This window comes from Anolis sagrei, chromosome Y (assembly GCF_037176765.1).
Source record: "Anolis sagrei isolate rAnoSag1 chromosome Y, rAnoSag1.mat, whole genome shotgun sequence".
NCBI classification, from domain to species: domain Eukaryota; kingdom Metazoa; phylum Chordata; class Lepidosauria; order Squamata; family Dactyloidae; genus Anolis; species Anolis sagrei.
In genome coordinates, this window is record NC_090035.1 from 50776664 (window position 1) to 50787390 (window position 10727).

The window sequence follows — 10727 nt, forward strand, 5'->3', positions numbered from 1 at the left end:
TCCAGCTCTCATATCCGTAGGTTACTACAGGGAATACCATGGCTTTGACTAGGCGGATCTTTGTTGCCAGTGTGATGTCTCTACTCTTTATGATTTTATCGAGACTGGACATTCCTCTCCTCCCAAGAAGTAAGCGTCTCCTGATTTCCTGGCTACAGTCTGCATCTGCAGTAATCTTTGCACCTAGAATTTTTTTGCTAAAGTGCTTGGATACAACCCCAAAAATGACAGAATGATCTCAATTCGAGTGCAAGGAAAGCCTTTCAACATCACAGTGATCCAAATATATGCCCCAACCACAGCAGCTGAAGAAGCAGAAGTAGATCAGTTCTATGAGGATCTGTAGGACCTACTGGATAATACACCAAAAAGAGACATTATTTTCATTACAGGAGATTGGAATACCAAGGTGGGAAGTCAAATGACAACTTGGGTCACAGGCAAGCATGGTCTGGGAGAACAAAATGAAGCGGGACGCAGGCTGATAGAATTTTGCCAGGAAAACTCGCTGTGTATAACAAACACTCTCTTCCAACAACCTAAAAGACGGCTTTATACATGGACTTCACCAGATGGTCAGCACCGAAATCAGATTGACTACATCCTTTGCAGCTAAAGGTGGCGGACATCCATCCAGTTGGTGAAAACAAGACCTGGGGCTGACTGTAGCTCAGATCACGAACTTCTTATTGCTCAATTTAGAATAAAACTAAAGAGATCAGGGAAAATACACAGACCAGTTAGATATGATCTCACTAACATTCCTAGCGAATATACAGTGGAAGTGAAGAACAGATTTGAAGGACTAGATTTAGTAAACAGAGTCCCAGAAGAACTATGGACAGAAGTCCACGACATTCTTCAGGAGGCTGCAACAAAGTATGTCCCAACGAAAAAGAAAACCAAGAAGGCAAAATGGTTGTCTGCTGAGACACTGGAAGTAGCCCAAGAAAGGAGGAAAGCAAAAGGAAACAGTGATAAGGGGAGATATGCCCAGTTAAATGCACAATTCCAGAGGTTAGCCAGAAGAGATAAGGAACTATTTTTAAATAAGCAATGCACGGAAGTGGAAGAAGATAACAGAATAGGAAGGACAAGAGACCTCTTCCAGAAAATTACAAACATTGGAGGTAAATTTCAGGCAAAAATTGGTATGATAAGAAACAAAGATGGCAGGGACCTAACAGAAGCTGAAGAGATCAAGAGAAGGTGGCGAGACTATACAGAAGATCTGTATAGGAAGGATAATAATATCGAGGATAGTTTTGACGGTGTGGTGAATGAATTAGAACCAGACATCCTGAGTAGTGAGGTGGAATGGGCCTTAAGAAGCATTGCTAACAAGTCAGCAGGAGACGACGGGATCCCAGCTGAACTGTTTAAAATCTTAAAAGATGATGCCACACCTGGAATATTGTGTCCAATTCTGGGCACCACAATTCATGAGAGATATTGGCAAGCTGGAATGTGTCCAGAGGAGAGCGACTAAAATGATAAAAGGTCTGGAGAACAAGCCCTATGAGGAGCGGCTAAAGGAGCTGGGCATGTTTAGCCTGAAGAAGAGAAGGCTGAGAGGGGATATGATAGCCATGTATAAATATGTGAGAGGAAGCCACAGAGAGGAGGGAGCAAGCTTGTTTTCTGCTTCCCTGGAGACTAGGACACGGAACAATGGCTTCAAACTACAAGAGAGGAGAATCCATCTGAACATGAGGAAGAACTTCCTGACTGTGAGAGCCGTTCAGCAGTGGAACTCTCTGCCCCAGAGTGTGGTGGAGGCTCCTTCTTTGGAAGCTTTTAAACAGAGGCTGGATGGCCATCTGTCAGGGGTGATTTGAATGCAATATTCCTGCTTCTTGGCAGGGGGTTGGACTGGATGGCCCATGAGGTCTCTTCCAACTCTTTGATTCTATGATTCTATGATGCTGTCAAGGTGATGCATGCCATATGCCAGCAAATATGGAAAACACAAGAATGACCATCAGACTGGAAAAAATCAACTTATATCTCCATACCAAAAAAGGGAAATGCGAAAGACTGCTCAAACTTCTGTACAGTGGCCCTTATTTCTCATGCCAGTAAGGTAATGCTCAAGATCCTGCAATGAAGACTCCAGCAATACATGGAGAGAGAGTTGCCAGATGTTCAAGCTGGGTTTAGAAAAGGCAGAGAAACAAGAGAGCAGATTGCCAATATCCGCTGGATAATGGAGAAAGGCAGGGAGTTTCAGAAAAACATCTATTTCTGCTTCATTGACTACTCTAAAGCCTTTGACTGTGTGGATCATCATAAATTGTGGCAAGTTCTTGGTGGGATGGGCATACCAAGCCACCTTGTCTCTCTCTTGAGGAATCTGTACAAGGACCAAGTAGCAACAGTAAGAACTGACCACGGAACAACAGACTGGTTCAGGATTGGGAAAGGCGTACGGCAAGGCTGCATACTCTCACCCAACATTTTTAACTTGTATGCAGAACACATCATGTGATGTGTGGGGCTTGATGAATGCAAAGCTGGGGTGAAAATTGCTGGAAGAAACATTAACAACCTCAGATATGCAGATGACACCACTCTGATGGCCGAAAGCGAGGAGGAGCTGAGGAGCCTTCTAATCAAGGTGAAAGAAGAAAGTGCAAAAGCCGGGTTGCAGCTAAACATCAAAACCACAAACAAAGTGAAAAACTTGGCATTGTATTCAATTTTCTTTGGCCAGAAGCTGGCCCCTTCAAGTGCCTCTGGTGTTGCTGTAAGAAGGTCCTCTATTGTGCATGTGGCAAGTCTTAGTTTGCATTGTAGTAAATGGTCTGTGGTTTGCTGTTCTCTGCTCTCACATATCATTGACTCCACTTTGTGGCCCCATTTCTTAAGATTTATTTATTCTTTTGCTATATTTTTACCCCGCCCCGTCTTCACACCAAAGGGGACTCAGAGCAGCTTCCAGTTTAGCAAAAATTAAATGCCACATAGCAACATAAAAGCAAATTGCAACATTCACATTTGCCTCCAACTGACAAGAGTTCTTTCTGCCACTCTGGACAGATAAATAAACCTCACTCACTTATCTAAGTCTTTAAGGTTGATAATTGTTCGTTCTTTTGGGGCAGTGGTTCTCAAGCTGTGGATCCCCAGTTGTTTTGGCCTTCAACTGCTAGAAATCCCAGCCAGTTTACTAGCTATTGGGATTTCTGGGAGTTGAAGGCCAGAACATCTGGGGACTCACAGGTTGAGAACCTCTGTTTTAAGGAAGAACTATTATAAGTTTATATTGTGATTGTTTTTATTTATTGTTTTTGAGTCTGTTATTTGTGTTATTGATATTGGCTGTGTGGCTCTTTTATTGAAAACTACCCTGAGTCCCCTCGGGGAGATAGGGCAAGTTATAAATAAAGTATTGCTATTATTATTATTATTATTATTATTATTATTATTATTCCATAGCTGAGGGGCCACCACTGAGCAGCCCTGTCCCTCGTCCTCACCTGTCGTATCTGCGAATGAGATGGTACCGAGAGCAGGGCCTCCTCAGAAGATCTTAATGTCTGAGATGGCTCTGTATCTCATGATACTACTAGAGCACAGCCTTCCATGTTGCCCAGTCTTCTGTGTGCCCAGGAGAAAGTTTCTCATCCAATCTCAGCCATTGATTAAGGTTCCAGGTTTTAACCTGCCACTTTTGGACTCTTGTTTGCTGAGGTGTTCCTGTGAGTATCTCTGTAGGGAACACCTCAGCAAGGCATTGGCATGCTAGCTGATATCTGAACAGAGGATGGGCTAGAGATGTCATTTCATTACCTATCCATTTCCAGGCCTAATTCAAGGTGCTGGTTCTCACCTATAACGCCCTATACAGTTTTGGTCTAGCCTACCTGGAACACCATGTTCCCCTTTACACTTCTGGTCGAGAGTTGAGGTTCAGCAAGGAGACTCTGATTGCCACTCAGTTCCATTTGAAAATGCAAAACAATAGAAGGCTCATTCTCTGGGGTAGCTCCAGCACTGTGGAACTCCCTCCCAGAAGACCTAAGATCAACCCCATTTCTCCTAAGCTTCAGGAAGAGTATAAAGACCTTTTTTTTCAAGAAGGCCTTTATCTAAGACATTGTATGTATGACTTGTTGTAAACTGCCTTGAGTCGCTGATAGGCTGAGAAAGGCGTATACAAGTATAGTAAATAAATAAATAAAATCGTTTTCATGCATTTCGGCTGGTCAAGATCAGAAGCTAAGTCTATAAGGTGTTCTACAAAATAATACAGCTGTCAGATCAGCCGAAGAATAGGTGGGACACGAGGCAGATCTGTATAAGGCAGCCTCAAGTCTTGCAATAAGAACACCTCTTGTGAGATCTGATAATTTCATGTCTTCTGAAACTCCCAAAAAACATTTGAAATCTCATGATGGTGTGCAACCTTCTTTGGATAAAAAGACCATTTGCTGTTTTGCCAATCTCTGCATCCAGAGAACAGATAGAGCAGTATCACAGCAGCAAGGTCCTCTATATAGACTGGTCTCTTGCCTTGCTGCTGCAGTTGTTCTTAAAACTTCAAGGGTGATGGGCTTCTGTAAAGTCCCACTTTAGGATCAGACTCAGAGCCTCCAGATTCTCTCTCTCTCTCTCTCTCTCTCTCTCTCTCTCTATATATATATATATATATATGGGTTATCCAGAAAGTAAGGTATAAGGCACGCAGCTCTTGAGGGAATTTTTGCGGGTGAAGTTGGTATCTCTGCTGTGCAGTGGGGGAAGCCAGCAAAAGTGAACAGGCAGTGCCAATCATCAGTAGCTCATTGACTAGTTTTGTGATGAAGGTTAGAGATGAGCATCCTCATTCCCTTTCCCTCCAAGTGCAAACTTTGCGTTGTAATATGCTACCTAAATACTAAGGGCGTGAACACCGCTGTGATTCATTGCTAAATTGTTTCAGTTTGTGGAGAGGACATAATGTCAAGACAGCATGTGAAAAATGGGTATGAAATATATTGACCATGAAGAAACTTCACAGAGCCATCCAGGATAAATGTGGTGGGATGCTGACGGCGGGAGTCTGTCTCCTTTGTGATAGTGTGCGTCCGCACATCACACATTCAACACAAGAGTTGTTGACTTCCTTTGGTTGGGATGATTTGAACCACCCCTCTCACAGCCCCCAACTCACACCCAGTGCCTATCACCTGTTCACTAAATTAAGGAACACCTGGATGGTAAAACTTTTCCGACGACAAGGTGAAAATCGAAGTGATAAACTGACTGAAAAAGGCGGAGGGAAACTTGACATGGATATCAAAAACTTGTCCTATGGATGACAAAATGTATTGAACTGAATGGTGATTAGGTGGGATAATAATATAATTCCTATGTTACAATCCATGGAGTTTTATTAAAATATAGTCATTTGTATTTTTTTTAAAAAAAATTGTAACCTTACTGTAAAAGTAACCCACTTCGCTGACACCAATTTGTAGCAGGATGACCGTTCTAATGCCACCGAATGCCACCAATTTGTAATACTGTGTTCCACTTCGCCAATTTGCAACGGAATTTGTTTTACTGTGGTTTTACTGGCCAATCTGCGAAGGTATTCCACCTACTACTGTTTAAATCTCCTAAGGTTTGCTAATTTATAAAAGGTGTGGATAATTATAGATGTAATTCAGGTAACTGCCACCAACGGGAGGTAAAGCCGATGAGAACTGGTTCCCCAGACGCAGATATATGGAGATGACACTGTCTTCAAACAAAAGTTAATAAGTTTATTTTGAACAAAGCGTATGGTTGCAGGCTGTTGGTTTACTTGGAATAACTTAGAGAACTTGTAGAACTTTAAATGTAACTTGGTTTCCAATACAGATCACACTTCTGTATAACACAACTTGTATTTGATTTTTACTGTAGTGAAGCACTTTCTTAAATAATGTTTCCTGAGGTGAATAGCCTTCCTGTTTGATCCTTTCTTGATCAAACCTTAGATTTCTAGTTCTTTCCTAACTAGTGATCTAAACAAGCTTCCCTTAGTTTTCCCTGACTAATGAAACTAATCAGGTTTCCCCCTTCAACCTTCCCAGATTGAAGAAACCTCTGGCTGTTCACACACACTGCTTCTCCACTTCCCTCTCTCCTCTCTCAACTGCTCACTCCGAACGTATGCAGTCGCACCTGGGGCTATAGAGAAAGAGGCATGGACGTGATGCTTTTCCCCAGGGGATTGCTTCCTGCCCTCCTTTAGGGAAACTGGAACTCCCAAGGACCAGAACACAACAAGTAACTCGAAATGGTGTTTATTGTTGACAATTAGTTCTCTTTCTTAGGCACAAACTTGATGTTTCAACAGGGAAAGATACTTTACAAATTCTAAAGTCCAGGGTCCTAGGAGTAAGAAGCTGAGAAGCTTTTCCTGTTCCCTCTCTCTCAATGGTTGTGAATGCCGGAGCAAACCACAACCCCAGTTCAGTGGCCTAAGTTGAAGGACAAGACCTTCCCATTGTGCCAAAGAACCAGAATGAAGGCACCTGAGATCTTCACAATGTCGTTCAGGGTGGTCTGAACATAAAGAATAAGACTCAGGGGTAAAAACCTAAGAATCGGTAGTAAAAAAATGCCTTGAACAGGGGCTTTGGGCCAAGCTTTGCACGCGTCCATCCAATGAGTCTTTTTCTGAGGTAAAAAAGGTGAGAGAGATACCTTTCCTTTCTCCCTTGGAAGGGGCGGAGCCTAAACAAATGAACTGGGGAAACAAGCCAATTGGTGCACAACAACAATAAATTGACAGCTATAATATGTAACTATACATATACAAGGTAGACAGGAATAAAATGACAGTTTAAATCCTGCAACTAACAGTACTACATATATGTGGCGCCACATGCGCCGTCACAGAACTCCAAACCCTAACTAACTGCTTCTTTTCAAAATGCAAATAGATTTCTCTCACTAGGCTCCGCCCACTTTCCACTCTCTTCTGCCTGGTCTCATTGGCAACGCCACATTGGATACAACCAGTTATCCCTCGTTTTCGGCTACTGTTACCAACCAAATAGTAAAACAGTTCAAATACATATACCTAGTTTCAATAACTTCCTTCCACCTTCCACCCAAAAAGAATTATTTTTGACCATTTGGAGTCCCAAAATGGGCAAAAATAATTTTAAAAGGTAGCATAACAATACACACATAACATTATCCCTGAAATACAAACATTTTATGGTTAAATACATATTATGAATTACATATACAAACCTTTAATTGATCAGTTATCTAGTATCATCTATGGATGTAGTATCAAAGTCTCAGATTTCTAACATTTTTCATATAAACAGTCTATCTAAACATTTCTATATTTATACATGTATTTGTAAATATTCATTGCCTATTGCAAAACTTACATACCTACCACACTTTGATATAATGTATTTATATCTTATACCTATGGTATGAAACATATACAGTTTATCACTGTAAGGACATCATACATTTTACAAGTCTGCAATAAAACAGGATACTATCTATAAAATATTACACTACACTATATTACACATACATTACCTTTCTACATTAACACTTTTATTCTATGTGGTCTAACCTTTATAGAAAATAAGGGGTTTTTCTTTTCTTTTTCCTTTTACCCAATTCCAACTCTCCTTTTCCTAATACCTAGTCTCAAATTATAACAGGACAATACACCCCACACAGCTCCACATTCTTCTCTTTCTATTCTTTGCTGTTGGAGTTTCTTCTTTTAACCTGGTCTTCCAATTATCAGGAATAGTTCTGCTTCCATAGAATTTTGAGGCTTGAACAAAGGCTTGCCTCCATGCAGCATCAGGTTGTAGTGAAGAATCTGGAATCCCTCGAACATCTCTTCTTGGCACTGAAGAGAATTCACTGTCCTTGGAAGAACGATCAAGAACACTGTCTTTCTTTATTGCAATTTTTCCACTGTAGTCTGGATGAACCTCCAAAGCTGATAATTGTAGCCTTTCCCTTTTATCACCATTAACATAGTCAGTGTATATTATTTCTCTTGACAGTCCATCAGCTTGGCTTTTATTCTCTCTTTCTTCTTTGCTAAAGGATAAAGGAGATTTCTCTTCCGATATATGATTAGATCTTCTTTTTCTGCTCACTTTCTTTTCAGATGTAGACATATCGAAATGTTCAAGGTTAGTAAGGAAGAGTTGATCTACTGTTTTACTCTCCGCAAAATGTCTCTCTTCTTTCAGACAAAGTGTAGAATGTTTGAGAGTCTTTTTATCTTCATCAAAAATTGTTGTAGTATACAAGCTTGCATCAGTCAAATTGTTGATGACAACTTTTTGATAAGTTTCACTTAGATCCTTAACTTCAACTACAGTTCCAATCTTTAAAACTTTTCTTGTGCGATCCTCTGGAACCTTTATAGTGAAGGAATCATGTCTGGAAGTTATCTTAACTCCAACTAGTCTTCCAGGTGTTTGGATCTTTGTTTCACATAAGGTCCTTGGATATTTTGAACTCTCACCAGTTTCTACTGTCAAATCAAGAGTCTGTTTTTCTTCAGCTTTCTCTTTTGATTGTGTCTCATTGTCTTTGTCAAAAAGTTCAGCTGAGGTAATTTCTTAACGTGGAGCTGAAAGTAATACATCTTTTAAGGTCAATGATTCCTCTTTCTCCTTGTTGCGGAACATATGTTACCCGAGATCATTTAGAGCACAATCAGATAGGAAACAGACCAGAGACAGCAATTGATTTCAGGCATTTTTACTATCAAGGTTGATAGGACGTTCAGAAACAATATCTGAAGCGCACTGGAAGTCAGTCAGGTTACAATATTTATAGCAGAAGTCCACTGGTTCGGGCATGCGTAGAAATGTCTTGACATTTATACAGAATAATCATTAACAGAGGTATTGTTTTCCCATTTACCTTTAATCCTTCATCCAGATGACGTGCGTGATTTCTTAATCACAACTTCATATATGCTCTAATCATACTTATTCAAAGTAATTCTTAGAATTGACTTCTTTATAGAATATATCTGAACTTTCCTGCAATTTACATCAACTGAACCAGCAGATAACGCTATCTGACCTTTAGATGTTCCAGCCTATTGTTTTACCTTGATATTTACTTTAGTACACAGGTGTATCGTTTGCCAAGAACATTCCTTTGGCAATGACGACAAACACATCAATTACTATTGTTTCCCAAAATGTCAGGTTCCATTAATATTTAACTTCCTTTCCTCATGAAGCCTACTCATTTACTTTCATCTTTGGAACACTTCGCTCTCTCTACTAAACCTCCCTTGCCGCAGAACTCTCTCTTGCCAGTATTTCAAGGTATTCCTTTTAAATACATTTTTATAATCATTATTTTTAATATTTCTCCTACTGACCGCTACATTCCCCCCTTTTTGCGAGCGAATGTTCTACAGTAGCCTCGCAAACTCACGAAATTATATTCTTAGTAAAAATAACATTTAAAACAATCATTTATCACAGTTCTTGAAGAATGTTCCATACACGTTGGCATTTTCACAGTGCTCCTCAATCTTCTGTCTGTCTGATTTATTTAACCAGCTTCCAGGTATGTGGTCAAAACCAGAGCCGTAGTCCTCGTTCTGGGTCTCATGGTACTGTTGGTTTGATGATACGAAGTCTCAAAGGGATTCTTTTGGATCAGGAGTCGTAGTCCATTCAGGTGATGCCTTCTTTATTCTAGTATAATGTATCCAGTCTCTTACCTGCAAAGGGGCCATGACCAGCTCTTTTCCTCCTCCCTTTCGGGCCATGGCCTTTGCTGTGGTGTCAGCATACCGGTTTCCATAGGTCACAGGATCCTTGTCACATTGATGTCCTCTGCAATGCATTACCGCTACTGATACAGGAACCCAGACAGCATCTAACAATCTCAGAATGGTCTCACTATGTTGTATTTATCTCCCAGCAGAATTTAGTAGTCCCCTTTTCCTTATATAATGCTCCATGTGCATGTAAGGTAGTGAATGCATATTTAGAATCTGTATAAATGTTGACTACTTTTCCTTCTGATAACTCCAGAGCTCTAATTAGTGCTATTGGTTCTGCCTTTTGAGCTGAGGTGTTTAGAGGAAGTGGTTCTGCTTCCCACACAGTAGTTGCAGTTATCATTGCATATCCAGCATATCTTTTTCCATTTTCAACAAAACTGCTTCCATCTGTAAAAAGAGTGGCATCTACCTCAGGCCATAGTTAATCTTTTATATCAGGTCTATTGGAATATATCTCATTCATAATTTCTAAACAATCATGTTGAAGCATTTCCCCTTCAACAGGCAGGAGTGAAGCAGGATTTAATGTACTGCAAATCTGTAACTTGATTTAAGGGTTTTCACATAATAAAGTCTGATGTTTTAGCATTCGACTATTTGTGAACCAATGATATCCTCTATAGTTCATGATAATCGTTACTGAATGAGGGACTTTAACTATCAACTCTTGTCCCACAGTCAATTTATCAGCTTCTTGAGTCAGCAGGGCCGTAGCAGCTACAGCACATAGACAAGTTGGCCATCCTTTTGCTATATGGTCAATTTGCTTAGACAAGTAAGCTACTGGTCTCGGCCATGTTCCTAATAGCTGGGTAAGCACCCCTCCTGCTATTCCATCTCGTTCACCAACATAAAGTATGAATGGCTTCTTCAAATCAGGCAAGCCCAAGGCCGGTGCTTGCACCAAAGCTTGCTTTTAACTAGGCAAATGTTTGGGCACATT

General features: G+C 40.5%; 1 protein-coding gene across 1 annotated transcript; it reads right to left on the reverse strand.

Moving 5' to 3' along the window:
* Positions 1 to 6444: 6444 nt before the first annotated feature.
* Positions 6445 to 9844, reverse strand: LOC137095620 (AT-rich interactive domain-containing protein 4B-like). The gene is made up of 4 exons (XM_067462386.1): positions 9719 to 9844; positions 9475 to 9610; positions 7716 to 8578; positions 6445 to 6537 (listed from the first exon to the last, which is right to left on the reverse strand). Exons 1-4 carry the CDS (start codon positions 9842 to 9844, stop codon positions 6445 to 6447), a joined length of 1218 nt encoding a protein of 405 aa, XP_067318487.1.
* Between the last annotated feature and the right edge of the window lie 883 nt (positions 9845 to 10727).

What these genes read in the sequence shown, in the direction of transcription:
- LOC137095620 (XM_067462386.1), bottom strand. Translation starts at nt 9,844, where the DNA reads ATGCATTGCAGAGGACATCAATGTGACAAGGATCCTGTGACCTATGGA. An exon ending in TGGTCATGGCCCCTTTGCAG is followed by an intron (nt 9,611 to 9,718) that starts GTAAGAGACTGG and finishes TCAAACCAACAG; the next exon opens with TACCATGAGACCCAGAACGA. An exon ending in TGGAACATTCTTCAAGAACT is followed by an intron (nt 8,579 to 9,474) that starts GTGATAAATGAT and finishes AAATTACCTCAG; the next exon opens with CTGAACTTTTTGACAAAGAC.